Below are 25,751 nucleotides of genomic sequence, written 5' to 3' on the forward strand. Positions count from 1 at the left end.
TGCAAAATGAAACATAAAGTTAAGGTAGCAGAGGCCTGTAAGTGGCGCATGTTGGGTTGCTGGTGATGAGGAGTTCACGGCAGGAGGGGAACTGTCGCCTGGCAACCAGTCTGAGTGGGGGATGAGACAAAAGAGAAAGTAAATCTGCCGCACCCCATCACGTTCCAAGCTCTGCATCAACCCCTAACAATTCATATGGCCTCCACTCACACCAACAGAAACAATCTTCCCACGAGGTTAAGTACAATTAATGTATTATAAGGAAGGTGTATGAGGAAGTGGAGATAGAACTCCACGCATACTAATCTCTGCAAATACGTATTCATAGCGTGACGTTTAATTAAGCACAGAGATAACCTCATATTTTACTGCAAATCTGTCTAACCTTCCACATGTTTCTTCATCTCCGACACTAATCGCATTTAGATTGACTCTGATATTACAGGGCAACGCTAAATGTTACGATGGTGAATTTACAATAATTTTGGTCTATATCCACCTTATATGTCTTACTTTACATGAAGCGCAAATTTTAAATTTTCTTAAAATTATGTAGTACGCGGTAGCGTACTTGATTGAGGCACTATGCTACAATCCGGAAGGTCGCGGGTTCAAGTCCCTATGATGTCATTGGATTCCCTTCAATTGACCTAATCCTTCCAGCCGCACTATGACCATGGGGTCGACTCAGTCTCTAACAGAAATGAGTGCGAGGAATATTCTTGGGGTAGAGGGCGGCCGGCGCGTAAGGCTGAAAACCTTGCCCCCATCTTTGAGTCTATTTTCTATAAAATGTGGGAATCTCAACATCTCACAACCCTATGGGCCTCCACGTCCTGTTACAGGGATACTTTTACTTTTTTTAAGTCACTGTAACAAAAAATTGGTGGCCCATGCGAAATGCAGGTCTGACCACGATCCAGGACTTTATTTCAGTTTCGTTACAAACTTAACAACACATATCATTTTAGTCTCTGAGCAGATTATAGATAATCTCTACTGTTTGACGGCTTTAGGTAACGAACCAGTAAATACGTCTCCCTAACAACAGAGGTTGTTCTCTGTGGTCCGTGCCGAGGGGTTATAAATGGATATCGTTCGAAGATGCGACCGAGTAGAGAACGGTAGTAGTTGCAGAGAGTAGACAGTCGAGCTTCGAGACGCCAGCCTCTCAGGATACAAGCACGGGAGCAAATGAAATTAATTGAGTATAGAATAAAGGCAAGAAAGGAGTTATGCTGTGCAAAGAAAACTTCATCTGTGACTTGAAGTGACAGCGAGACTTATGAATCCGTTGTCAGGACACGACTCGTAAAGACTGAGAATCCTAGTGCATGTGTTACGGTGAACAGTAAAGTGTGTATTGCAATATTACCTGTAGTCCCGATTTGTGTGAATAAGATGCCAATAAATCCAAAAAACCAATCCAACAGCCCGTCTTATAAGTCACACAAACACGTGACGATATTAATACTGCAGTCCGGTGTACGATTATCAACGTTTTGGCTAAACAAGACCGTCCGTCTTGATGTGTAACATGAATGGAGAAAGTTCTGATCTTCCTCCTACTTAATCCTACAAATTTTTGTGCAGGTACGAAAGGTCGATCTTTGGACTGTAAGGATACTTAGATTATGAAAGTTTTCGCTGTCTTCGCGCTCTTGACAAGGTAGTGGTTACAGGTTGGAGCCGTTCCTCAGTGCTAACAATGGAAACATACTCGTACAATCTTGGCACTAGGAGGGAACAGATGTGTTGCTTCACGTGACCACTATCCCTGCCACTATGAAATCTGCTACCCGCTATACAGGAGGTCAGGGGAGGTAAGAGTTGGAGAGATTCAGTATCCTTGTTAGGAAGCGACTTGGCTCTTGCCGCCCGGCTATAGTGGTTTCTTGCTTCGCTTATTCTGCGACCCTGAAGATATTTTCTTCCGAAACGTCGGCACTTCTCCGAACAATATAGCATTTTAACCCAGAAGACCGCACTCTTTGTTTATTCTTGGTTTTATTTACAGGAGCTGTCAGTAACTAAAGATATATCTAGAGGCATACCTCGTATATATTGCAGTTTCGATTCCAGGTCACCGCAAGAAGGCGAATAACGCAATAAAGTGAGTTGCGGGAATGTTTCGGATCCCCAGTGCATATAAAAGTTATATGACACTATACTGTAGTCTATTATGTGTGCAATAGCATTATGCCTAAAAACAATGTAAGTACCTTAATTTAAGAAATGTTATTTCTAAAAATGGTAACCATCATCTGAGCTTTGAGCGAGTTGTAATCTTTTTGCTGATGGAGGGTCTTGCCTCGATATTGATGGCTGCTGACTGATCAGGCTGGTGGTCGCTGAAGGTTTGGGTAGCTGTGGCAGTTTCTTAAAATAAAATAACAATGTAATTTGCCGAATCGATTGGCTCTTCCTTTCACGTAAGATTTCTCTGCAACACGCGATGCTGTTTGAAAGCAGGACCTCACAACAATTACAAAAGTAACATCAAAGACCACTAATCACAGAGCACTATTGCAGTAATAATACCAATAATGAAGAAGTTTGAAATATTGCGAGAATTACCAAAATGTGAAACAGAGACACGAAGTGAGCTAAGGTTGGAAATGCCGCCGATAGATGTACTCAACGCAGGTTTGCCACAAACCTTAAATTTGCAGAAAACACAATATCCGTGAAGCGCAATAAAACTTGGCATGCCTGTATATACAGACATGTAGTTGAACGATGTGCTGGCATAGGGTGAAGTAGAAAGGATACGGAAGGAGGCGGTCATGGACTAACTTAATAATACCTAGAAACTTTCCTAAGGACACGAAGGAAAACCACGAAAAGTTTTAGTGAGCGTATTAGACGTCCTGGCTCACATTCGAACTGTGAATCTTCCGAATACAAGACAGAAGAGTTACCGTCTGAGCCAACGTGCTCGGTTTAGAGGTTGTTGAATGGCTAGTCTTTTTTTTTAATATCTTCATGAAGATCAGATCAATATCCTCACAAGCGCGATATGATGCTAAAGACTGTTACATTCCAAAGTATAGGATTACAACAACTTGGGGTGCCATGTATATTTCGAAAAATACTGGTAAAAGTAATTTCGATCTCTGAAGTGAAATATCTGCCCTCTTTATTATTTATATAAACAAGAAAGTCTATGACGCTGCAAAGCCCCCCCCCCTCGAGCTGCAGAATAGTTTTGTCAACAAATTAAAACTGCAACCAATGATATGGGTGTGTACCATCGCGAAGCTTGCATGCTGTTGGAATTAGAGGACGTCTTTTCACTTTTGCGTATTGTAAATAAACCGAGTTTAATTGTGTATATCAACCAACAGAAGACACGCAGATTGACAAATGGTAGAGATGGAGTTTCTATGAAATGGCTAGCCTGAGTCTGTTCAGCTGCCATACGTAATGTGGCTACGTGTTTAACATAAAACATGACTAGCCTCACTAAAGAAACTTTCTTAATTCCTTAATATCTTCCTAGCAGACACCCTCTATAAGTAAGCAAGTAATGCTCTAATACAATGTGAGGTTTTTACGAGAGTAAATGTTGAGATTACGGTCTTGTAAGAACTAGCATCTTATAGTCTAGTAGACACAAGTTTCGGAGTAACTTAATGCATCCATTTTCATGGTAGAAATAAACCGAGCAGGGAACACGGTGCGTATACAAAGAAATGGGATTTTGAACGCGGCTCCGGCTGAGTCATTGGTAAAAAAATGTAAATAAAATCGCAAAGGACCTGTCATAAGAGATGGAAGAAAAGCAGAGAAAGGGTTAAGCATAAAGGAGCAAAAATAAAAATATAAATAACGAAGAAGAAAACAGTCTTCTGAGATATGGCACCGTGTATATGTGGTGTTAACCGACGTTCCTCCGAAACGTCGGTTAACACCATATATACACGGTGCCAAATCCCAGAAGACTGCTTTCTTCATAGTCACCGCCGTGAAAACCTCAAATCTTACTTAAATAACGAAGGCTCTGATACAGTTTCCTCGAACCTCTCTTTGCAGAACACTGCTCTAATAAACATCATTGATTGACAGGATGACTAACTGGTTGACTGTATAACTATTGTGACTGTCTGACTAACTGTGTGACTGACTCTTTAGACAGAACACTACAGACCAGTCCGTCTTCTTGTTTAACTGACTAAATAATGAACTCTTTATTAGCTGACAACTTACGGAACAAACTAATGGACAGGTTCAGTGACTGACTGCCTGTCTGGGAGGCCGTCAGGGTGAATAACTGCCGAGTTAAGTAATGGAGAGGTTACAATATGAACTCTACGACGTGAGAACTGAGTTGCTGGCTGACCGCATGAAGCGACGCATCTTCTGAAGCATTTTAGTTGGCTTACTGTTCATGGTAAGCCACTTCTGGAACGGGATCAGAAGGTCCATCATGGTGAACACACGACCCCATTCTGGGCCGTACAATCATCACTTCATAGCAGCTCATATTTTCCCATAACCGTTTCGTTAAGATCCATTTAAATACAAAGATCTGATGGTCGCCTCGTTCTAAACATGGCTAGTCTTGCTTGATATTCGAATAAATATTTAAACTTTTATTACAAAGTTTTGTAAATGTCAAAGAGATATAATGAAATATGGAAGAATTCTGAAACATTTTTATTGCTAGTTGGGTCCCTTGTACTGCGGCCACTTCTGGCCTATTGTACGAGCCACAGATGATAGGTGAGTGTGATTGTGAAGCAATTGGTGGAATGAAGATTGGCAGGGGAAACCGAAGTACTGGGAGAAAACCACCCCAGCGCCACTTTGTCCACCACAAATCCCACTTGACCAGACCCGGGATCGAACACGGGCCGCAGCTGTGGGGAGCCAGCGACTAACCGCTTGAGCTATGGCGCGGCCACCTGTCACATGATTTTGCTATGAGACCGAGACCTACGTCATATAATTAAAGATTCTTAAGTTTCGTCTTTTGCAAAATATTGTCACGATTTAGGGGCGACCTATAGTCGGGGTATGGATTGGCGAATGGATTTATTGACCATTTATACACACCAATTGGATCTACAACTACAGCGCTGCCGCTAATCTCCACAAGTCACAAATCAGAACAGAAGCTGCTAAGCCTTTTTCCAGGCAGTTGTGTCTTCATTAGTCGTTCACTGGCAACGGCTTTTAACAGTCAAAATTCTTCAGTTTCACGCGCTCAGGTCCTCTTGTCACAGCCGCCCGTGCAGAATTCAACTCAAATGTCATCTGAGTTATAGTCTCTTCTCTTCTCAGCCTCTTTGCTGAGCTCAAATGGACTGCCTGTATGCAACAATCTACAGTAGAACTTGGTTATAACGTCATCAAAGGGACCTAAAAATAGTGTCGTTATAAACGAATGTCGTTGTAACCGAAATGGGCACTTCCAAAGTAGCCTTATGTTAGTCACGTAAAAATCTACCAAAAACCGAGTTAAAATGTTGCATTTTTTAGTGAAATACGTAGTTAAGTACAGGCTAACGTAACATTAACGTGGAATTGCCCAAATGTGTAATATCAAAGACATATTACAGCGCTTTTCACTGACAATACACACCGCACTAATACTGTATATTAAAGGTAGGCCTACTCACCAAATTACAGTAGATTACATCAATTGTTGTGCCTTACTGTACCTAGATACGAGTACAGTAATCAGTTATCTTCATCTGTTTCCTGTTACTTGCCCAATACACACTTTCTAAATTACGTTCAGTGTCCATATCAGAGAAATTCAGGAATGGAAATGACGTTACATACGAGGTTGATGCATTTGTGCATGTCGTACTAAGCAAGGTATAAAAACAGTTGCTTTATGAGGAATTAGTTCGTACTATCGAATATGTGACGCAATAGACAAGGTGTCGCAGAAACCGATGTTGCTATAACCAAGTTTTACTGTACTTTATAACTACTTCGCAGGAACCGAGTAGAAAACACCGTTTACAACAATAAATCTGGTGTTGAAGAGGCGTTTTTACCGATCCGTTGCTTAGAAACGGGTTTTATAACCCCGTTGTGCTCTTGTTTCTTGTGTGTATGTTCCGGGCGTTACTAGCAACGGCCGCTGTTTACACAGTCACTGCGTAGCAATGGGTCTATACTTCACAATATTAAATCATAAGTTATTTCTATTAAAGTTATATTCTTTTTAGAACGCAAAATTCCAAAATAGCAAGCCTTGAAATAATGGCGAACATGAGAATATCCACATGGCAACAGCACAACTTGCAGTTGCTACCGCATTTACGTTTTTACAGCAGTGATTTCGGTTGTCATTTGGGATATGACACTTCCCAGAGCCGAATTTATAGTAGCGGGGGCCCCGGAGAGATCAAAATGTGGAGGCCCTATCAGTAACAAAAGAATTAGGATATAAAAACTCCTCCTGCTGTGGTTTCGTTGTTCTTATTTCTAAAAAAAATAACTAAAAACATACAATAATTTTTCGTGATTTCAGAGAAGCAAATGTCATAGTAAAATCTGTGAATTCTCTTTCCGTTCTGTGGCGGTCCGGACTTGATCGCCCCGGTCCGTCCGTCCGTCCGTCCGTCTATCCGTTTTCATTCCTGCTGCTGCATCCGCAAAACGCTTGTTTCACTTCAGTTTCTTATGCTTACATAGTCGGCAGACTACTTGGATGAGAGAGAAGCCCGGCGCGAGGCCCCTACTCACACAGGACAATACAAACACAGAATAAACGCAAACAAACATAAATTCCTTGACTGGGATTCGAACCTACGATCTCAGCTTTCGAGCCTGCGAGGAAGTTTGATGCCTTAGACCGCGCTGCCAACATGATCAGTGATCGCCCGGGTCCCTCCCTCTTCCGATCAGCTCTGCACCTGCCGCCTCCATATTCAAGTAATTCTTCTCATAAAATTGAGTGGTATTCCTCCGAAACGTCCCACAAAACTATACAGTGTCATAACCAAGAAGATCGCGGTCCACATATTATGTATTTACCGATATTATGTGCAGGAAAGGGAAAGCATCGTTCCATTTGAGTATATCGCCGCCTTAATTCTTAAGGGGAACAGGGAGAAGGAGGTACAATGTTGGAGACATGAATAGTTGAACATAGAAAGTATAAAAAAAAAGGGAACAGTTTTCTCTAATTTCTATCGTGACTTTACTCAGTTGAATCATGGATATACAGCTCTTATACCCCAAATCGAAAAAAAAAAATGCATTTATAACCTGAAAAATAATGACAATTGTAGATAGAACCATTAAGAACTAAAGCAACGATATGTATTTATAGTTACTTTGGGCTGTGCCATAGTTCAGGAGGTTACCCGTCGGCTTTCCACCGCGGCGGGCCGGGTTCGAGTCCAGGTCAGGTCATGTGGGATTTGTGGTGAACGACGTGGAACTGGAGCAGGTTTTCTCCGAGTACTTCGGTTTCCCCTATCAATTCTCATTCCATCGACTGCTCCACACTCACCATCTATTGTCCGGGCCTGGTACAATCAGCCAGAGAGAGGCCGACTTACCAAGCGGACTCAGTCTCACACCACCCAAAGAAACTAAACTAAACTAAACTAGAATTATAATTATTTTGCATCCCCCGTTCCATATCCGTCTATATACCTACCTATATACATACGCACCTGCCTAATATTGCCTTCACCTTACAAACTTCCTTCCTTCTTACTTTACCTCTTAGGGGACTGATGGGGTTCAAATTACATGCAGTTAAAGGCAAAGGTACAGCTATCAGTGTAACACGCCGTTGAAGTGCATGGGGTTGTGAGACGTCGAGGCTCCCACATTTTACCGAGAATCGGCTCACAAATGGTAAGCGCCGGCCGCCCTTTACCTCCCAGGAAGATTCCCGGCACTCATTTCTGTTAGAGGCTGAATCGACCACAGGGCCATAGTGCGACTGGAAGGATTAGGTGAATGGAAGAAATCCAATTACCTCATCAGGAAACGAATCCGCGACCTTCCGGCTTGTAGCATAGTGCCTTAACCAAATACGCTACCGCGTGCCCCCGATCAGACGCGGTTATCTAGGTTAATTGGGAACGCGCAGGCGTACTGGCGGGGTCGGTTTACGTGAGGAACACAAGGTTGTTCGATCGTCTCAAGATTCACTGAAATATAATCCATTTGTGTTTCCCAACAAAATACGCGATAATTAAAGTACAAGTTTCATATACACGGCCACTGGATGGTAACAAGACACACTGCGACCAGGACTTTCCTGTTTGCACCGCTACTTTATTAACGGATTTATACTCGGCTAAATTTCGAATACAGAGATAAATAAATGCAAAACAAAACAGAAGCCGTGGCCTGTAGTCCGTAAGCGAACTATACAGACCGAGCGACCGCCACTTGTCGGTAAAGTTAGTGCCAACTTTAGCGTATAGAGGGTGTCGCGTGGTCAGCGCAACGGATCCCCACAGCAGTTATTCTCGGTTTTCTAGACCAGAGCCGCTATTTTCTCGAAAGTGCTCCTCAATTGTCCTCACAAGGCTGAGTGGACCTCGTTCCAGAACCCATTACTTCTCAGAAAATATGGTAGCGCCGGGAATCGAACCAGGGACCTCCGAACCAGAAATTCTGACCACTAAACCACAGAGGCGGTGATAAATGTAAATAAATATTAATTGATTATTCGTATCATCAAATTATAAATAGCCTTTGGAGACATTAGTGTTACTACCTTCCTTTGTATCTATATCTGCCTATCTTAACCACATTCTGGTTACAAACTCACTGACAATGTGAGGTTTGAGATTGTTGCGGTGATAAACACTGCTTTCGTTTGGGACGATAAAGTGCATGCTGGTAGAAGACTGTTCGTGATGAACATTTTGTCACAATCCTTAGTCCTAGGAAGCAGTATTAGTCCGAAACATTGGTAACCACAAACCAGGTTGTACGGTGTTACATGCCAGAACGTCTCAACTCCAGCATAATGTATCGGCCACGGTATGGAAGACGGGGAAATTCGGTTTGTCTTCCGGCAGGGAGAGATACTTTTTCTCGTATCCAGAACGTCCTCTTCCCCCTCTGCCAGCCTCATATACAGTCGGTACGGGGGGGTTTCTTCCTGGCGGTAAAACAGTAGGGGTTGTGATACAAACCACTCACCTCTATCCACTGATGAAGAATCAAATGCTTGGAATTATACCTCCATTATCCACGTCTTCGTGACGTGGTGCTCAATGAGTGACAGGGGTAAGTTTTCTTTAGTTTCCTTTTGTTTTTCTTTCCGCACGAGATTAATTATTTTGCAATTGTGGCACAAATGTTCTGTTCAAGGCAAGCTGTGAGAAGCGCAGCAGGAAACAAAACTACATAAACTGTAAAATATAAATAAGCTAGTGGGAAAGTTATTTTCGTGGTGTCAAGTCTTATATATGCTTCTCGTCTTTGTGCTAGAAAGGTTACTTTGTATTTAGAAAATTTTATATTTTTTTAATTCTTACTGCGATGAAACTGAGCCATTTGTTACTGCGGCCACTTCCGGCCTGTTGTACCAGCCCCACGTGATAAATGATAGTGATTGTGGAGCAATTGGTGTGATGAAGATTTGCAGGGGAAACCGAAGTACTAGGGGGGAGAACCTGCCCAGCGCCTATTTGTCCACCACAAATCCCACATGATAAGACCTGGGCTCGAACTCTGCCACCGCGTTGGGAAGCCAGCGACTAACAGTTTGAACTATGGCGTTGCTAAACCTTATATTATTTTTCACTCTATTTTTGGGAACGAGTGGAATTTTCGATAAAACAAATTTATACCACATCCATGCTCCATTTTGAATTTGTTTTACTCAAGGACGGATTTAGGGGGGGGCGACTGAGGCGGTCGTACCGGGACCTCCATAAAACAGACACGGAATCCACATTTTTTTCTGCCATATTCTTCTCTTATCAGTTTGTACTTTTAGTTATTTTAAGATGTACGAAAAAAAAAACTGTCATAGCCTAGACTTGCTTTCACTGATAGGAACTCCGCATTTTAGCTACACCGAGGCCCTCACAACTGCAAAACTGGCCTTGGTTTTAAGATACTTGAAATCCATTACGTTCAACAGGACGGTCCCTGAGCAAATATGCTTATACATGTTAGAAACCTGAGTGTAATAAGTTAATTACACCCGAGTCTCATGATGGGTTTCCTTGAAACTAAGTTTCTTTGTCTTTATTAGACTTGGCCTAGGAAACGCTCTCAAATTAATGATACACGACAGTTCATTAATTCAACACGATGCTGGGATGAGCGCTAGGTGTGTCCTTCACTGTGTCTTGTCCTATAGAATAAACACTTCTATGACGCAGCAAAGTTCCAGAAACCAGAAGGGTCTTGGAAGGAAATTTGAAGTTACCATGGAAATAAGTAAATATAGGAAAATACATCTGCGTATATCTAGGTTGTATTTGGGAGGAAAGTGTAGTGGACCAATGGAGGTACGACCACGGAATTTTTTTGGTGGGACTGAGGAAAACCGCGAAAATCCTCAGAATAACCAGTGCCCCAGCTGAAAGTCGAACCGATAACATCCTGAATACAAGTCTAGAACGTTAGGGTTACACCAAGGTAAAGGTATACCTGCCCCTGAGCACTATGCCATGAAGAGGTGTGAGGAAGTGAAGGCATAGCTCAACCTGTCTTGACCTCGGCACTAGATGAAGGTGAGTGGTCAGCTTCACACACCTGCCGCTTTACCCCCAGGGAAAGACCCCCCCGGTGCCCATTGAATAAGAGCCTGGATGGGCCCCAAAGTCAGTCAGGACAATATGGATAATAAAAAGCTCTTCCAATGCCGGGAATCGAACCCGGGCCCTTCATCGCGTATCACGTCGCTATACCGACCTAGCCTTCCCGATTTCCTGCGGTTGTACAAACCAGCTGATTGCGAGGGATATTCGGAAAGTAAAGATACAAGCCCAGAAAAATGCAAGGGATATATTTTTTCAGAAATGTCAGTGCTGCCCTGTGAGATAGGAACCGTATGACAGCGCTGAATTCACCGGCCACAGTCAGGCAACGTTGTGCTCGCAGCGTGTGTTTAAAATGGCCGTGTCGATTCAAAATCCAGCCCAATGTGAAGTTCGTGCAGTAATTCGGTTTCTTCAAGCGAAAGGAGAAACTGCTATTGAAATTCATGCCCCCTTGATTTTTTTTTACGGAGAATATGTTATGAACAGGAAAAATTTGGTAAAATGGTGTCGTGAATTTGAAGCGGGAAGAAGTGACGTTCGTGATGAAATAAGGAGTGGAAGGCCATCCGTTGTCATTGATGAAATGATCCGAAAAACTGATGTAAACTTTTATGCTGACAGACTTTTAACCATCAATGAACTTCATCAACAAAGTCCAGAAGTGTCAAAAATTGTTCTCTAAGAAATTGTTACAAAATGATTAGGATACCGGAAACTGTGGGCGCGTTGGGTGTCGTAGTGCACGATACGAGTGCTTTAAGTAAAAAATCTTTACACAGAACGTAACGTGACTGAAGGTCTTTATACCTGTGTGATGTAATTTCTGATTTAAGGTTTAGGTACTGTATTTGTATATTTCATTGCATAAGGAGCATTAGATGTAACTTTGAAAATGAAAACTGTGTAAGAGTACTGTTGGCGCACGTCGGCATTGCTCTACTCACTGATTACAGATATACTTTGCAGATTCAACACTGAACATGAGTTGTTAAATTTTACACGGCTCATAAAACAGATTAAATGCAAATCGAGATGCAGAATTAGAATTATGATCTACTCGTATGATTCATGTTTCACACAGATCACCTAGTAATTATTAAGCGGTCTCTGCAGGGTACGCATGGAATGAACGTATATATGGATGGTCATATGCGTCGGTCTCTCTATACGCCACTACGCTTCAATTACAGAACTGTTTGTAGATATTTGATTAAATTTGGTATGGACATACACCCTTCTAGGCTACCCTAAAATCATACACCTTAATCTCCTACCAATGAGCAATATGCAGGCGGTAGCGTAGTTGGTTGAGGCACTATTCTACAAGCCGGTAGGTCGCCGGTTCTATTTTCGATGTCATTGAATATTTCGATTGACCTAATCCTTTCAGCCTCATTATGGTCCTGGGGTCCACTCAGCCTCTGACAGAAATGAGTACCAGGAATGTACCTGGGGTAAAGGACAGCCGGCGCTTAAGGCTGACAACCTCACCGCCAACTGTTAGCCGAGTGTCTAGAAAATATGGGATCCTTGACGTGTCACAACTCTATAGGCTCTGACGGTCTGTTTACAGGGATAGCTTTAAATTTTTGTACTTTATGATTAGTAATATCAACATAAAAGACGCATGAACTTGGGAGGCAGGAGCGACGCTGGTTCAAGTAGGTTCCTCGATTTAAGCAGGGTAACAGATCTCTGAAAAGTGTGCGACTTTTGTGAAGACATGGCTTTATATACTGTGTATGACAACAAAATGGTGGTTGCATGAAGTCTACAGTATAGTCACCTTTCGGTTTAAAAGCGAAAACTAATGAACCATTCCAGAAAGGCTTGTGCAAAATTTTCAGAAAGAGAAATCATGTACGCAGCTAACATACTCAATGTAGCCGAGTCCTCTGTGAAAGGTCACAAGTCGTTCAACTACTCAAGAATTTCCCAAAATTTTATGGAACCAAAAGGTTCATTACTGTGTTTACAAGAGCTCTCCACTGCTCCCTACCCTGAGCCAGATGAATCAAGTCCATACTATCCCATCTTATTTCTCTAAGGTCCATTTTAATATTACCATCTCACCCACATCTATGTCTGCATAGTAGTCTCTTTCGTTCTGGCTTTCCAACCAAAACCCTACACCTATTTCTCTTCTCTCATGCGTGCTATAAGCCCAGCTCATCGGCTACTCGTTGACTTCACCATTCCAATTATATTTGGTGAAAAATACAAGTTATGAAGCTCTTCGTTATGTAATTTTCTCCAAAATTCTCTTATTTTATCTGTCTTGGGTCCACGTTTTCTCCTTATCACCCTGCTATCGAATACCGACACTGTATTTTCACGATTCAGAGTGTGACAGTAGACGGGGATTGGATTGTGAATGGATTTATTGATCACTTATGCACGCGACTTGAACCACAAGCAATTACAGCACCATCGATTATCTCCACAAGTCACAAATTATCACAGCTTCCGCTAAGCATTTCCAGCCAGCTCTATCTTCACCAGTCGTTATCTGGAAAAGGTATCTAACAGTGTAGATTCTTCAGCTTCACGCACTCAAGTCCTATCTTCACAGACTGCCGTATAGAACTGACTTTCAACCGATACCTGACTTTGGTCGTCCCAACTGTCTTCAAGACGACGTAGAGACACCCCGTTTCCAACAGTATCTCTATTGTTGCGTGTCGATTCATTGCTGCGGAGCCGTTGCCGTTGCCTAGAAACACCTATTCGCCTATCTCGCGGTCGTCGCATAGTGACTGCTGTACATTCTGCAGAATGTTTTTTCCTCATTGTCAGAGACCCGGTTTCATCCATACAAAGCTATAGGCAAAATTATAATGGTAGCAAGTATTAGCAGAATTTAATTTGCTCTTTATCTTTTCATGAAACAAATTCTGATCTGTTACTGCCGTTTCCAGGTATTAGAATTTTTCTATACATTTAAATGATCTATTAGCTATCTTCATGTTACAGTTTGGCCTGCAATCTGATGACGAAACGTCAACATGTACTTAGTACACTGTGTTTACTTCTAGATCAATCTTCTTAAGGGGCCCATACACGTACGAGTCCGGCTCGGGGAGCTTGACTCGGATTAATTTCACCACACACGCATGAGCATGGCGACTCACACACGGACGAGTTTGGCTCATCGGAACCCGAGCCGAGTCGGACTCGAGAGCCAGACTCGTACGTGTATGGGCCCCTTTACTAGGGTCAATCAGAGCTTCTGTGTGTTTTAAGGCATATATGTTATTTTCCAACAGATTCACATCAGCATAAACCAGAAGCCGATGTGTCCCATTCAATTTTAATCCCACTCGATTTTCTTGGATCTTCCTAATGACGTATTCTAACAGATAGTACAAATGCCTACAAATTCTGTCCCATGGCGAATTTTGGTATTATCGGTCTGATCCTTAAAATTCAGGAATGACAATTTCCGTTAATATTTAAATTAGTATGGTATGGTAGCCTAACTTCTTAGTAACAAATTTCTTTTTGTTTCAGGCACTGAACAAGGCATCCATGAAAAGAAACTCCTCACAAAACTACTAGAGAGGTACAACGTTTTGGAACGGCCTGTAGCAAACGAGTCAGAACCCCTCGAAGTGAAATTCGGCCTCACGCTTCAACAGATAATTGACGTGGTGAGTTAATGTTTCGGTGTTCTGTACGAATTCTACCAACATTAAACTACATCCAACCGGAACGAGAGTTAGGCAATCAATATGTGTAATTTGTAAGTATAGACCCTGGCCAATAATTTCAGTATACGACCAACTCACTCTGCCAGAAGTCCCATACTCAACGTCCGATGAATACACACATCACAAACGTGTACTCAGTGACGTACTCACATAAATAAAAGTCCATTATATTCTGGCTTAAAAGAACATATAGGGTATACACAAAAGAATGTGCGGTTTCAAAAGTTAATAAAAGATTTAATTCTCAACTTACACGGGCACAACATACACTGTCAGATGAGGCAACTGTCCAAGTTTCTCATGCGCTAATTAGAAACCTCCAATGTGTGCACCCTTGGTCACACGATACATATCCACACGGTAATCAAACTCATCCCAGACCCGGTGTAGCATGTCCGCTGTAATGGTCTGCAGCGCATGCGCTATCCGATCGCGAAGTTCGTGGATGGACGTGGGCAATGGTGGTACATAAACGCTGTCTTTAACGAACCCTCAGAGAAAGAAACTGCACGGTGTAAGATCTGGAGAACGGGGTGGCCAAGGGAGAAGGTTCTTATCTCCATTTGCAGCAGAGTTTGATTACCGCGTGGATGTGTGTCGTGTGATCCAGGGTGAATACACTGGAGGTTTCTAATTAACGCATGAGGAACTTGGACAGTTGCCGCTTCTGACAGTGTATGTGGTGCCCGTGTAAGTTGAGAAATAAAATTTTTATTAACTTTAGAAACCGCACAATTCTTTTGTGTATACCCTGTACACAAACATTTTAATACACTTTAAATAGTATACATCCTGATATGTATGTACTTTGTTTGCCTTCCTGAAGGCTCACTATATAGTGTACGCACGCGAATAAATGTCCATGAGCTTTTCTTGAACGAATAAATATCTATTCTTAATTTTGTATCCATTTCAAAATTGTTTAAGATCCAAGAGCTATTTTTTTAGAACTAATCATATGTCTGGGAGTATATTTACGACTACCCACTGGCGGGGTAAATAATGCAGCAGGCATATGCACATACATACACATGTACATAATTCTGCTTGGACGAATATGTATGTCTGTATCAGAAGGTGTTGAAACAAGAAGGATACCTTTTCTTGGATGCGATGCCATGTATTTCGGTATGAAATCGCCGACTTTTCGGGGGAACGTACTTACTCTATTTCAATTCGAAGAATAAGCCAAAATGGCAAGAAGGAAGTTGAGATGAGCACGTTTTTGACAGTTTGTTTTATTTCTCGACTCTGAAGATGGAAGCAATAAGTCTCTCTGAAATATCGGTAAACTTTTACTGCTGGAACATCCCGGAAGACTGTACTGCCCATACACACCGGTGTCAGAACTTCAAATGCAATAGCTCTAAGTCCGCTGTCAGTATGAATGTATATATTTATTTTAAAATAAGTTTAAAGGTCATTACTAATGAAAACGATTTAATGTTTAGAATCTGTTGGTTGAGAAGGAACTGTTTTTCACCGGGTTAAGACAAGACAATTTAAAACTTGCTTTTAATTGTCTCAAGGGACAAACATCCCGAAGACTGAAGCCTGAACTTATAAGTAATGAACTGTCAGTTACATACTTCTAGATGGCTCTGTACAATCGAAGCAAAATATGGTTAACTCAATGCATAATTAAGATCTATTCTATATAATAATTCAAAGTATTAATCTTCTCTTCTTGCGCTTGAACGGTACTCCCATATTTGAATCTCAGTAAGATATACGTTCAAGTAAAGGGTCAGGAAAGGAAACACCAGGAAAAATCCATGGAGTCGAATTTATATTCCCCATATGCTAAGCCTTAGTAGAAAAGAAAAAACAAATATATTTCCTGACGGAGTCTCGAAGACAAATAAATTGTGCAATATATAAAAAGGAATCTCAAAAATACATGAAAATTAACTGTATCTAATAAACTGTAAGTCGGACAAAAGGAGAAAAAACAAAATTATCTTGCATTTCGCTTCTACTGTGAAAGAGTAAAATAATAATTATGTATATAAATTTATAGTATGCTGCCTCATACATTTTCACAATAAACAGCTTATATATAGAGAGAGAGACAGAAATTAAAGAACAAAAATGTCTCCTTTTCTTTATTTACTCAAATTCGTATGGTCGATGGCGGATACAGAATGCCTAAAATTGTCTTCTGAGTACTTGGCGCCGAAAAGAGGGGAGGAGAAATGTCACATTCAGCTTCAATTTTCACAATAAGGCGGTAAGTTTCCTCAGTCCATAGCAGCAACAGGATTCCTATAAAATATGTCACAAGAAAATTCTCTAACTGAAGGCGGAGAAAGAAAGAGAAACAAAATATATTTACATGTAACTGCTTGCTCTACAAAGAAAAGAAATACGAACAAATTGGACAAAGAGCGCCTGAAGAATCTTCGTTGAAACACATCTTAGTTGGCCAGGTCGGGACATAGATGTCAGCACGTTTATATTCATGATCGTATTAAGTACCGGGGCACGCCGTAGTGTAGTCGGTTGAGGCACTATGGTACAAGCCGGAAGATCGCGGGTTCGATTCCCGATGGGCTCACTTTTTTTTTCATTTGCCTAATCTTTCCAGCCGCACTATGGCCCCGGGGTCGATTCGGCCTCTAACAGAAATGAGTACCAGAAATTGCTTAAAAAGTAACTTTCCTGGGGGGTAAAGGGCGGCCGGTGCGTAAGGCTGAGAACCTTACAGCCATCTTTGAGCCGATTGTCTAGAAGATGTAGGAGCCTCGACGTCTAACAACCCTATGGGTCTCCATGGCCTGTCACAGGGATAGCTTTATTTTTACCTTTTATTAAGTCCCTATTTTTATAATATTGATCATAAGATGCATCAGAAATAATTTCACCTCCTGTACCGTAAGTGAGGAATGAAGCAGAAGAGCGCCATTTTAAAACGCAACTGCTAAACTGTTAAATGGAAAGATAAAATAGAAATATCAACAAATGTTAGCAAGCAGAGATCCGATACCAAAGAGGGATCTGACTCATGAATATTAATAACATATGGAAATTATTTTGAAATTTTACGATATTACAATATGGGCGCTTATGTATCTCTGCTGGTTTACAAACCTGTACGTGCTTTTGTAACTGTAATAAATAATACGATTCTTTTTTGTGTTGAGTGTAATCAAAGAAATTCGCGTAACATACAGCGTCTGGAGGGGGGATGTAACATGAAATAATGCCCATTTTAAAATTTGACAAAACAGGTAGTTTTCAGATAAAAATTAATAATTTAATATACATTTGCGTTTTGTTACATGTTCGATACTATAATAATCATATTCACAAGCAATTATATAGGAATTCTAATTTCATATTCAGTTATCCCGGCATTCTTGCTGTAAAATGCTATCAATATATGCCTAGTTATATCTATAATCTAATTGTAACTGTCAGAAGAACCATATACAGTATATCCTAAATATTAACCGAATAAGAAACACATACCTACATCGATTTAAGAGTATCAGTTATGGATGAAAGAATTCTAAGCACAAAACATATGCGCAAGACGTATAAGCGGATTATTATCGGCTTTAAAACATGTTTCTGCTTCGAAGAACTCAGACCGTGGAAGCGGCAAGTGACTTATTGTTGTATGTTTGGATTTCACATTCAAAAGATTTATCTGTTCTGTTCTCAGTCAGTTGTTCCAATGCGTCGGACTCCGCGTCTATTCAAATGTGCAACACAACATCAAAGCGCCATGTCGATCAAAGAAGGAATAAAAACGAAGAAGAAAGAAAGAAAAGCGAAACAGCTAGTGAAAAAGGAAAGAGGAAAATAAATATAAAAGACTTCTTGGTAAAATATCGCTTATTATTTTTATATTATTAAACCGCAACGAGTTTAACCCTTTAAAGGCCAGTGATTCATATACTTTTCACCTCTTCGCCTGCTTTAACGTATTAACATTCTTACATCCTACCCATAGAATGTAGGTCTAATTGTGCGTTTGGTACGTTTGTCGCATAAACAACAGTCGCCCCATCCCCGAAGAGTACTAAGAGGTTGATTTTTATAGCGGAGATTTAATAGGTCTCCTGTGAGGTACGAACTGAACTTGTATATAGTATTAAAATAAATTTAGTCTTTAAAGAATTAGGCGACTAATATTTTACCAAGTCACACAATTTCAACCAGTATCTCATGTCGGATGTCGATACAAATGCGTGTTAAAGGAAAAGATGCCAAGGAAGAATAGATCTGCACTAAAAATAGGCATAGCATATTCCTTATCAACAGTGAAGTATAAAAGGCAAGGTAAGTTGTCCCTGTAACAGGCCGTACAAGTCCATAGGTTTCTCAGACGTCTGAGGCTCCCACATTTTCTAGACAATCGGCTCACAGCTGGCGGTGAGGTTGTCAGCCTTACGCACGGGCTGCCCTTTACTCCCTGAAAAATTCCCAGCACACATTTATGCTAGAGGCTGAGTCAATCCCAGGGCCATAATGCAGCTGGAAGGATTAGGTCAATTGAAAAGTCCAATGACCACATCGGTAATAGAACCCGCGACCTTCCGGCCTGTAACATAGTGACTCAACCAACTACCTTGCCGCGTGCCCCCAGTGTACAGATTTATAAATCTGAAGGGTGACTTTACAGAATACAGAATTCAAAATTGTCTCTGACTTCATAAGCCACCCAGAGAACAAAATAAACGCCAGATAATTGGGGAAAATAATATAATTACGGCTGAAAATATAGAAAACATTTCACCCCCCATACAGCATGCCACAAGGTGCACATGGAACCTGGTACTTGAACACAATTGTAAACGCAGCCACAGAAGGAACTAACTGGCCAAATTCAAGTTTCAGCCAACATTACACCCGCAAAAGTTTTCCCGGTACCAGTTATAGGCAGTGTTCAGAAAATAATTAAGAAGACAAATACTATATCTAAAGTCCTGTTGGGATCAAAAACTCGGCCGCCGAAACTACAGCCCATCACTGGCTATGTTGTTATGCTCTTTCTTCTGCATAGGATAAAACTTTATGCAACATACATTTCGTACCAGCACTGAAACTGCTGATTTGTCGGTGTCTGCGTGTAATGCATACATTTATAAATTTCCAGCAAGGATTGTGCAATATTCTTCGAACAGAACCACGAATAAATTATGTTTTTTTATAACTTGTTGGCAGCAATGATTAGAATATAAACTGTGCTGTTTCATTACGAATATTTCGAGGAACTGGGGAATGATTACCCACCCAAGAAAAACACTGAACACGTAAAGTACATCTGAATTGCACATATATTCCCTCGTCATATATGGATTTCATATGGAAGAACGGCCTATTTGATAAATGAATGGTTAGAAAATAGCCAAATGTTATATAATTTTTGTCGTCATGCTATATGTTAAACTGTAATAATTTGGAAGATACCTAACTCCATGTCATTTGAAATATGTAATATGTGGTAATAAATAAATGATGACTTATTTACGAAGTGTCTGAATGTTTCAATAACAAAATAAAATGTACGTGTTTCTTTCTGATTGCTGTTTTCATCCGTTGCAATTACATACTCGTATTTAATTGCCGAAGTGAATTGCCGAATCTAGTGATGAACACAGTTTTAAGCGTAACTGAATAATATGCTATCATAACTATTATTTGAAAAGTGTTTAACTCTTTCCACGGTACTTATGAGTTATCACTTACAAACATTCGACTGTTTACGACTGGGATTGTTTGATGACGCAAATACCAGTAAGAGAAATATTTTGTTTCTCAACATCAGAAGACTTAGATTTGTTGTTTGCAATAATGGAAATAATTAATTTTCACCCAATCAATAAATTGAAAATAATTATTTTATTATAAGACATATCTCAGTAATTATAGATATTACTGTCTTATCAACGATAGAAATGATTCAACACAATGTAAATATACCAGAAGAAAAATAATTCCTTTACCAGTAGAATGGAAAGGGTTATTTTTCAATTTATTTATTATCCGTATTAATGGAAAAGTTGGAGAAGTTCATGGAGGTAGGCCTAGGCCCACTGGGGCTGCAGTGCCAAGGGAAAAAATGGAAAAGTAATATTAATATGTGAAATTAACAATTTTCAAGAATAGTAAAATATATATTGAGTTTCTTACCCGACGTTTGTGTATGAATGAGCAGCATGAAGACGCATCAAAAGTAAGTGGTGTTACGGACTGTTCACTTCATCACTTGACCTATATATGTTATTTCTCTCCCCTTCTTCTAGGACGAAAAGAATCAAATTCTGACAACAAACGCTTGGTTGAATTTGGTAAGTGACTCTATAGAACGCAAATGGGCCGGCTCTCTCATCTTCATGCTGAGAAATATGCTCTGGGTCGGTGAGGACTCGCACGGTGCTGAACAAAATCTGGTTTGCAGACCAAGCTCTTGCATTTCTTAAATCAACACACATAAAAGTAATCTTCTGTTTACAAACCAACTTAAAGCATTTGTTACTGATTTAATCTACTGTCCAGTCGTATTTACAGAAGGGTTCAAATTCCGTAGACATGTCTAGGAAGGTATAGTAAATGTGATTTTATATGACAAAGTTTATTTAGGAAAAAGAGACGTTATGAATAGAAGGTCTGTCAAGATAATTTGCATTTCAAAATATACCTATGTAACAATGTATGGTTCCTTCATTTGGCACCTCCCTTCCCTAGTACCAAATCCTACTCAGTCAGTTTAAAGATGGCACTACTTGGTCACACCATCAACACGCACGCCACAGCTGAAGTGACGGGTTCTAGGGGCGATCACGTAATGAGATTTCAAGCATTAACCCTTTAAAGGACAAGGTAAAATTGTTCTTGTACTTAATTAATAACCATGCCATGGTGACGTATGGGGGTGTGGACTTCGGCACTACATGGAGGCGAATGGTCAGCTTCACACCCCGGCCGTTCTTTACCCGGGGAAAAATCCCGCGGTATCCATTAAATGGGAGGCTGGTTGGGTCCCAGAGACAGTCTGGACGGTGTGGAATAAAGGAAAAATTCTAGCTCCTATGGGAAACCAAACCAATGCCGTCTAGCCCATAGCACGCCGCTATACCGACTCAGCTATCCCGGCTCATCGCCTTTAAAGGGACGTCTTTCTTTGTTCTTAGAGTTGGAAAACACTATGTCCCTTGACACTTAGGTGGTAAATTGTCCATTGTGCCAATCCCGGGTGAGAGATAACAGAAGCAGTGGAAGGAGAATTGGCAGGGGAACCGAAATGTTCGGAGAAAACTTGCCCCACTGCTACTTTGTTCACATCACATACCACGTGAGGGAGTCTGGCATTGAAGCCGTGACGATGCGGTGAAAATCCAGCGACTAACCACAAAAGCTATAGCATGGCCAATCACAGTGGTCTTTATTCGTATGTACCACTTGCTTTATTACGAAAGAAACTCTACATTTCACAGAGAGAGAGTATTTGTTTTTCATACGATTCTCAAAATGAATACTTATTTTTTCCCTAAACAGTATTAACCACTGCGTTTGTAATAGTGATGCAGTGGGATTTTCCGTTCAGTAGAAACTCTATTTTTAGATATTATTTACACGAGTTGCAGGCTTCAAGGTACTGAAGTAAAGGTTAAAATCTGTACGTAGTAGATGGAGGAAATTGGTGGACATCGATTCGTTCCTTAAATTGTAGACCTGTACAACTGACTAGTCTCAGGCGAAACACTTTGAATTCTTTCATTTTAAACAAAAATCTTGATTTTCTGGGCGAACGTTTTTATTTATTGGAAAATGGAAATGAACTTTCCTCTTTTCTCATTAATGAGTCAAAATCCGATAGAGCTTCCAAGGTTCTAGCTCTGTCATTTGTGAACTGAATGAACAATGCATTACCTCCAAAGCATCTTACGTTCTCTGAACAATGAAAACCTTTTCTCTTCTAGAACCCATATAGGATCTACAGAACACATCTGAACAGTTTAAAAATCTACTTAGCGCATCTGACAAAACTAATTTTCTTCTACAGGCTGTTTCTTGAAAATACGTATAATACATTTAGAAAGCCATTCAATTTTAGGTCGCACACCGCATATGCTACTGTGTAATACGCCGTATTCGAGAATGCCAAACATCGGAGCCAGTTGAAACCTATCCAAGCTTTCAGAGCCTATTATCCTCCCAGCCATGCCTAATACACGCACATGGGCTGTTCTGTGGCGCTATAAATAAAATTATGCATGAATCTCAATTCTCGTAGGCATACATCTGAATGACTAATTTAATGTCTACTTTGAAGTTAATGTTCTACAGAATAATCATATGCATAGTGGCTTACAATCGACAATAATGTTTAGGAATAGCAAATAACTTCGTGTCTCTCTAGATAATTTATCAAGTGTTGATTAAAGCAGGCGGGGTTAAAGGGGGGCGGGGCTCCGTTAAAATAATTAAACTGTAAATAAAGCAGCCAAACTGCATCCGATTTAATCCTGTACTAGTGCGCTCCTCACTGGCCCATTTGGTGAATGTGTCATGATATTTCGATATTGCTGTCCGCTCATTGGCTGCGACAACAACTCCAGAGGCTCAGCTCTTTAACGCATACATCGTCGCAGACTGGAACCACATAAAGCAGTAGACTGTCATTCACAGTATAGTTAAATTTAGCAATTTGAAAAGCTAGAATCATTATACAGTGCTTCAATTTTAATACGAATTTGAGACTAGTTAGTCTCTCTATAATACCGTAATGTTTTAAGCATACATTTTTTCAAAGACGTGCAATTTACATTCTTTCAAAGTCAGATATCAGGTTTCAAACCCATTCAAGAGAAGTAGAAAATTGCTGTCTTGTACCTTCAGTGATTTGTGAAGAGTTGATGGCAAATATTTTTGATTTGGATAATATTTTCTGAAATAATAATATATTTTAATTTCGTTGCGGAATCCATTTGTATTTCTTAACGTTGTTCGTTTTCTAATATTTGAATTCTGAAATATTTTAAAACGTCATATTTCATATTACTTTATGACGTTGGTTTCAAAATTTGTTTTTACGGCTAAATATCTCATGTAGGGTAAGTAACTGGAATTATGTGAACAGTCAACATTACGCTCCGGCCATATTAGTCCACTGAGAAAATACCCCGCATCCGATGGCTAGAAAACTGTGTAAAACACAAGAATTGATTACACACTATGAGTAGCAGAAAAATTCATACCTCGACCGGAAATTGGGTCTCGAACGCCATTACGCAGCACACACACACACACACACACACACACACACACACACACACACACATTACTCTGTCCTCATCTGTAGTACCTGCAAGTAAAACATGGAAATTACAAAGGTTTGACAACACTGTCCTCATGGGAGAATGGAGAAGATCAATACTGGTCCCTAATCTGTATTCCGAGCCCATTCACTGCTCAGTGCTCAAGTGAAACAATTAAGAGGGACAAGAGGGACAGGCGCATGTAGTACGGGGACACAGAACAAACAAAACGTTGTAACAGACTTGCACAAAATGACAGGAATATATAGTAACTTTTACTAACATAACCGCGTTGCTAAATACAGAATACTGCGTCAGAAACAAAGAAATAATATTCGTGAGCTGCTTCAGATCCAAATAAGAAATTAGACACGTTTAAATTTGATATTATTATTATTATTATTATTATTATTATTATTATTTCCATTTTAAAACGGTAAAATTGGTCGTACATTCACAAACCAATTTCGCAGCTTCATGTCGTACAAATTTTCTTCCTTTCATGTCATTCATTATGGTGCGTTTGCAATGGAAGTTACAAAAATGAGTTCATTAGCTCCTCCATGCCTGTCCCTCCATGTGTAACAACATAAAATCCACACGATAGACGTCATGTTTTTTTATTGCAGAGTTTAATTACAACTTGCTGGCCATTTGCAAATTAAGTTGAACTCTTAACAAAAATAGCGGACACTTTACATGATCTGTGTGCATTTCGAGTGTAACTCGCTAATTATTTTTTGTAGTATAAAATGCTTCCAGCGATCGTTTTACAAAAATGCAACACATACCTTATATTCAGTATACTTTTCCGTAGGTATCGTGGTTATAGAAATGTGTAAACAAACTGAGCTAAGCTCCACAAATTTTGAGTTATAAATACATTTCCTAACTCGAATCTTCTACAACCAACAATCGGTAGCTACCTTGCGAACATCTGCCAAGTTTTCCGAACATTTAAAAAAAAAACGGCTCACCGAATACAACCGAAGATTACCGAAGTGGCTTCTTCTTAATGATATAATAAAGTTCCTGTCAAAATGAATTTATAAACCCACAATGTAAATTAATATGTATTTAATTAAAATATAAGTTCATAACAGCATAAATACAAGTACAATTGGGGGATTATTGAAATATATAACCGAGCAAGGATATTAGAATTCCATTTACAATCCGTTTGCTGAGCACCTCTGTTAAGCTTACAATTTTACAATCTTGTTTTGCAGAACTTCGGCTGTGAAATTGCTTTCATGTCATTGTATAATGTGCAGCATAAATAAATTAAAATGTCTTGATGGTTTTTATAATGCAGTGTGAATGTGTTATTAATCACCTAACTATACAACATGAAATTCATTTTAAGCTCTGTAATACTGAAATGACAGATTGCTGAGTTGTTGTGGTTCCAGGCTGGGCTGGTTCCGAATCTGTATGCTGGCCGTTCGTTTGCATGTGTCTCGTCACGTGACTAACAAACGGTTGTTTCCCTTTTTGTTGTGTCTTGCTATAGGACGAGAAGAATCAACTCCTAATAACAAATATTTGGCTTTCGTTGGTAAGTGTTTAACAGCTGATTCAGTTAAAAACACACACGGCAGATATTTCAGTTCCTCTAACATCTATATATTTATACATAACATTATAATATTCATGTATTTATGCATTTTAGTAGACGCTGTAAAAATATGTGTATATTTCTTATTGTTCCTGTTTGCAGTTTCACGTGCTAATTTCCTGAAAGTCCCATGGCAATGTTATTTACATGCTCGTAGATTAGACAGAAATTTAGTATTTTATATAAATCCATTAAGCGTCACGCTTGGAGTTTTTTCCTCTGTGGGTGTAAGTCCTCATTAAAAGCACACACATTTAACTCACCCTAACCCAGTTACTACATATAATACAGAAAACCTCCCATTTTTTCAAAATAACACAGTCACTGAACAGCTGTTGCCTCTAAGAATAATAGTACGCATCGGTCTATATAAGTAACTTCTACGAACCTGATTATCATTCCTAATAATTGTCATGTCAGGATGAAGTCAAGGAGGATGAGG

General features: G+C 40.0%; 1 protein-coding gene across 5 annotated transcripts in view; it reads left to right on the forward strand.

Moving 5' to 3' along the window:
• LOC111865528 (neuronal acetylcholine receptor subunit alpha-7) overlaps nt 1-25,751 on the forward strand; it is a 218,066-nt gene that overhangs the window by 113,934 nt on the left and 78,381 nt on the right. For 3 of the 5 annotated variants that reach the window (XM_023853624.2, XM_033751859.1, XM_023853625.2), the window contains exons 2-3: nt 14,223-14,362; nt 25,205-25,249. In XM_023853624.2, the coding sequence (XP_023709392.1) occupies nt 14,223-14,362; nt 25,205-25,249 (185 nt within the window). Of the gene's footprint in view, nt 1-14,222; nt 14,363-20,676; nt 20,722-25,204; nt 25,250-25,751 lie in introns of all 5 variants that reach the window. The other 2 variants (XM_033751858.1, XM_033751857.1) reach the window with 1 other exon arrangement.

The sequence above is a fragment of the Cryptotermes secundus genome, unplaced genomic scaffold, assembly GCF_002891405.2.
Source record: "Cryptotermes secundus unplaced genomic scaffold, Csec_1.0 scaffold722, whole genome shotgun sequence".
Classification (NCBI taxonomy): domain Eukaryota; kingdom Metazoa; phylum Arthropoda; class Insecta; order Blattodea; family Kalotermitidae; genus Cryptotermes; species Cryptotermes secundus.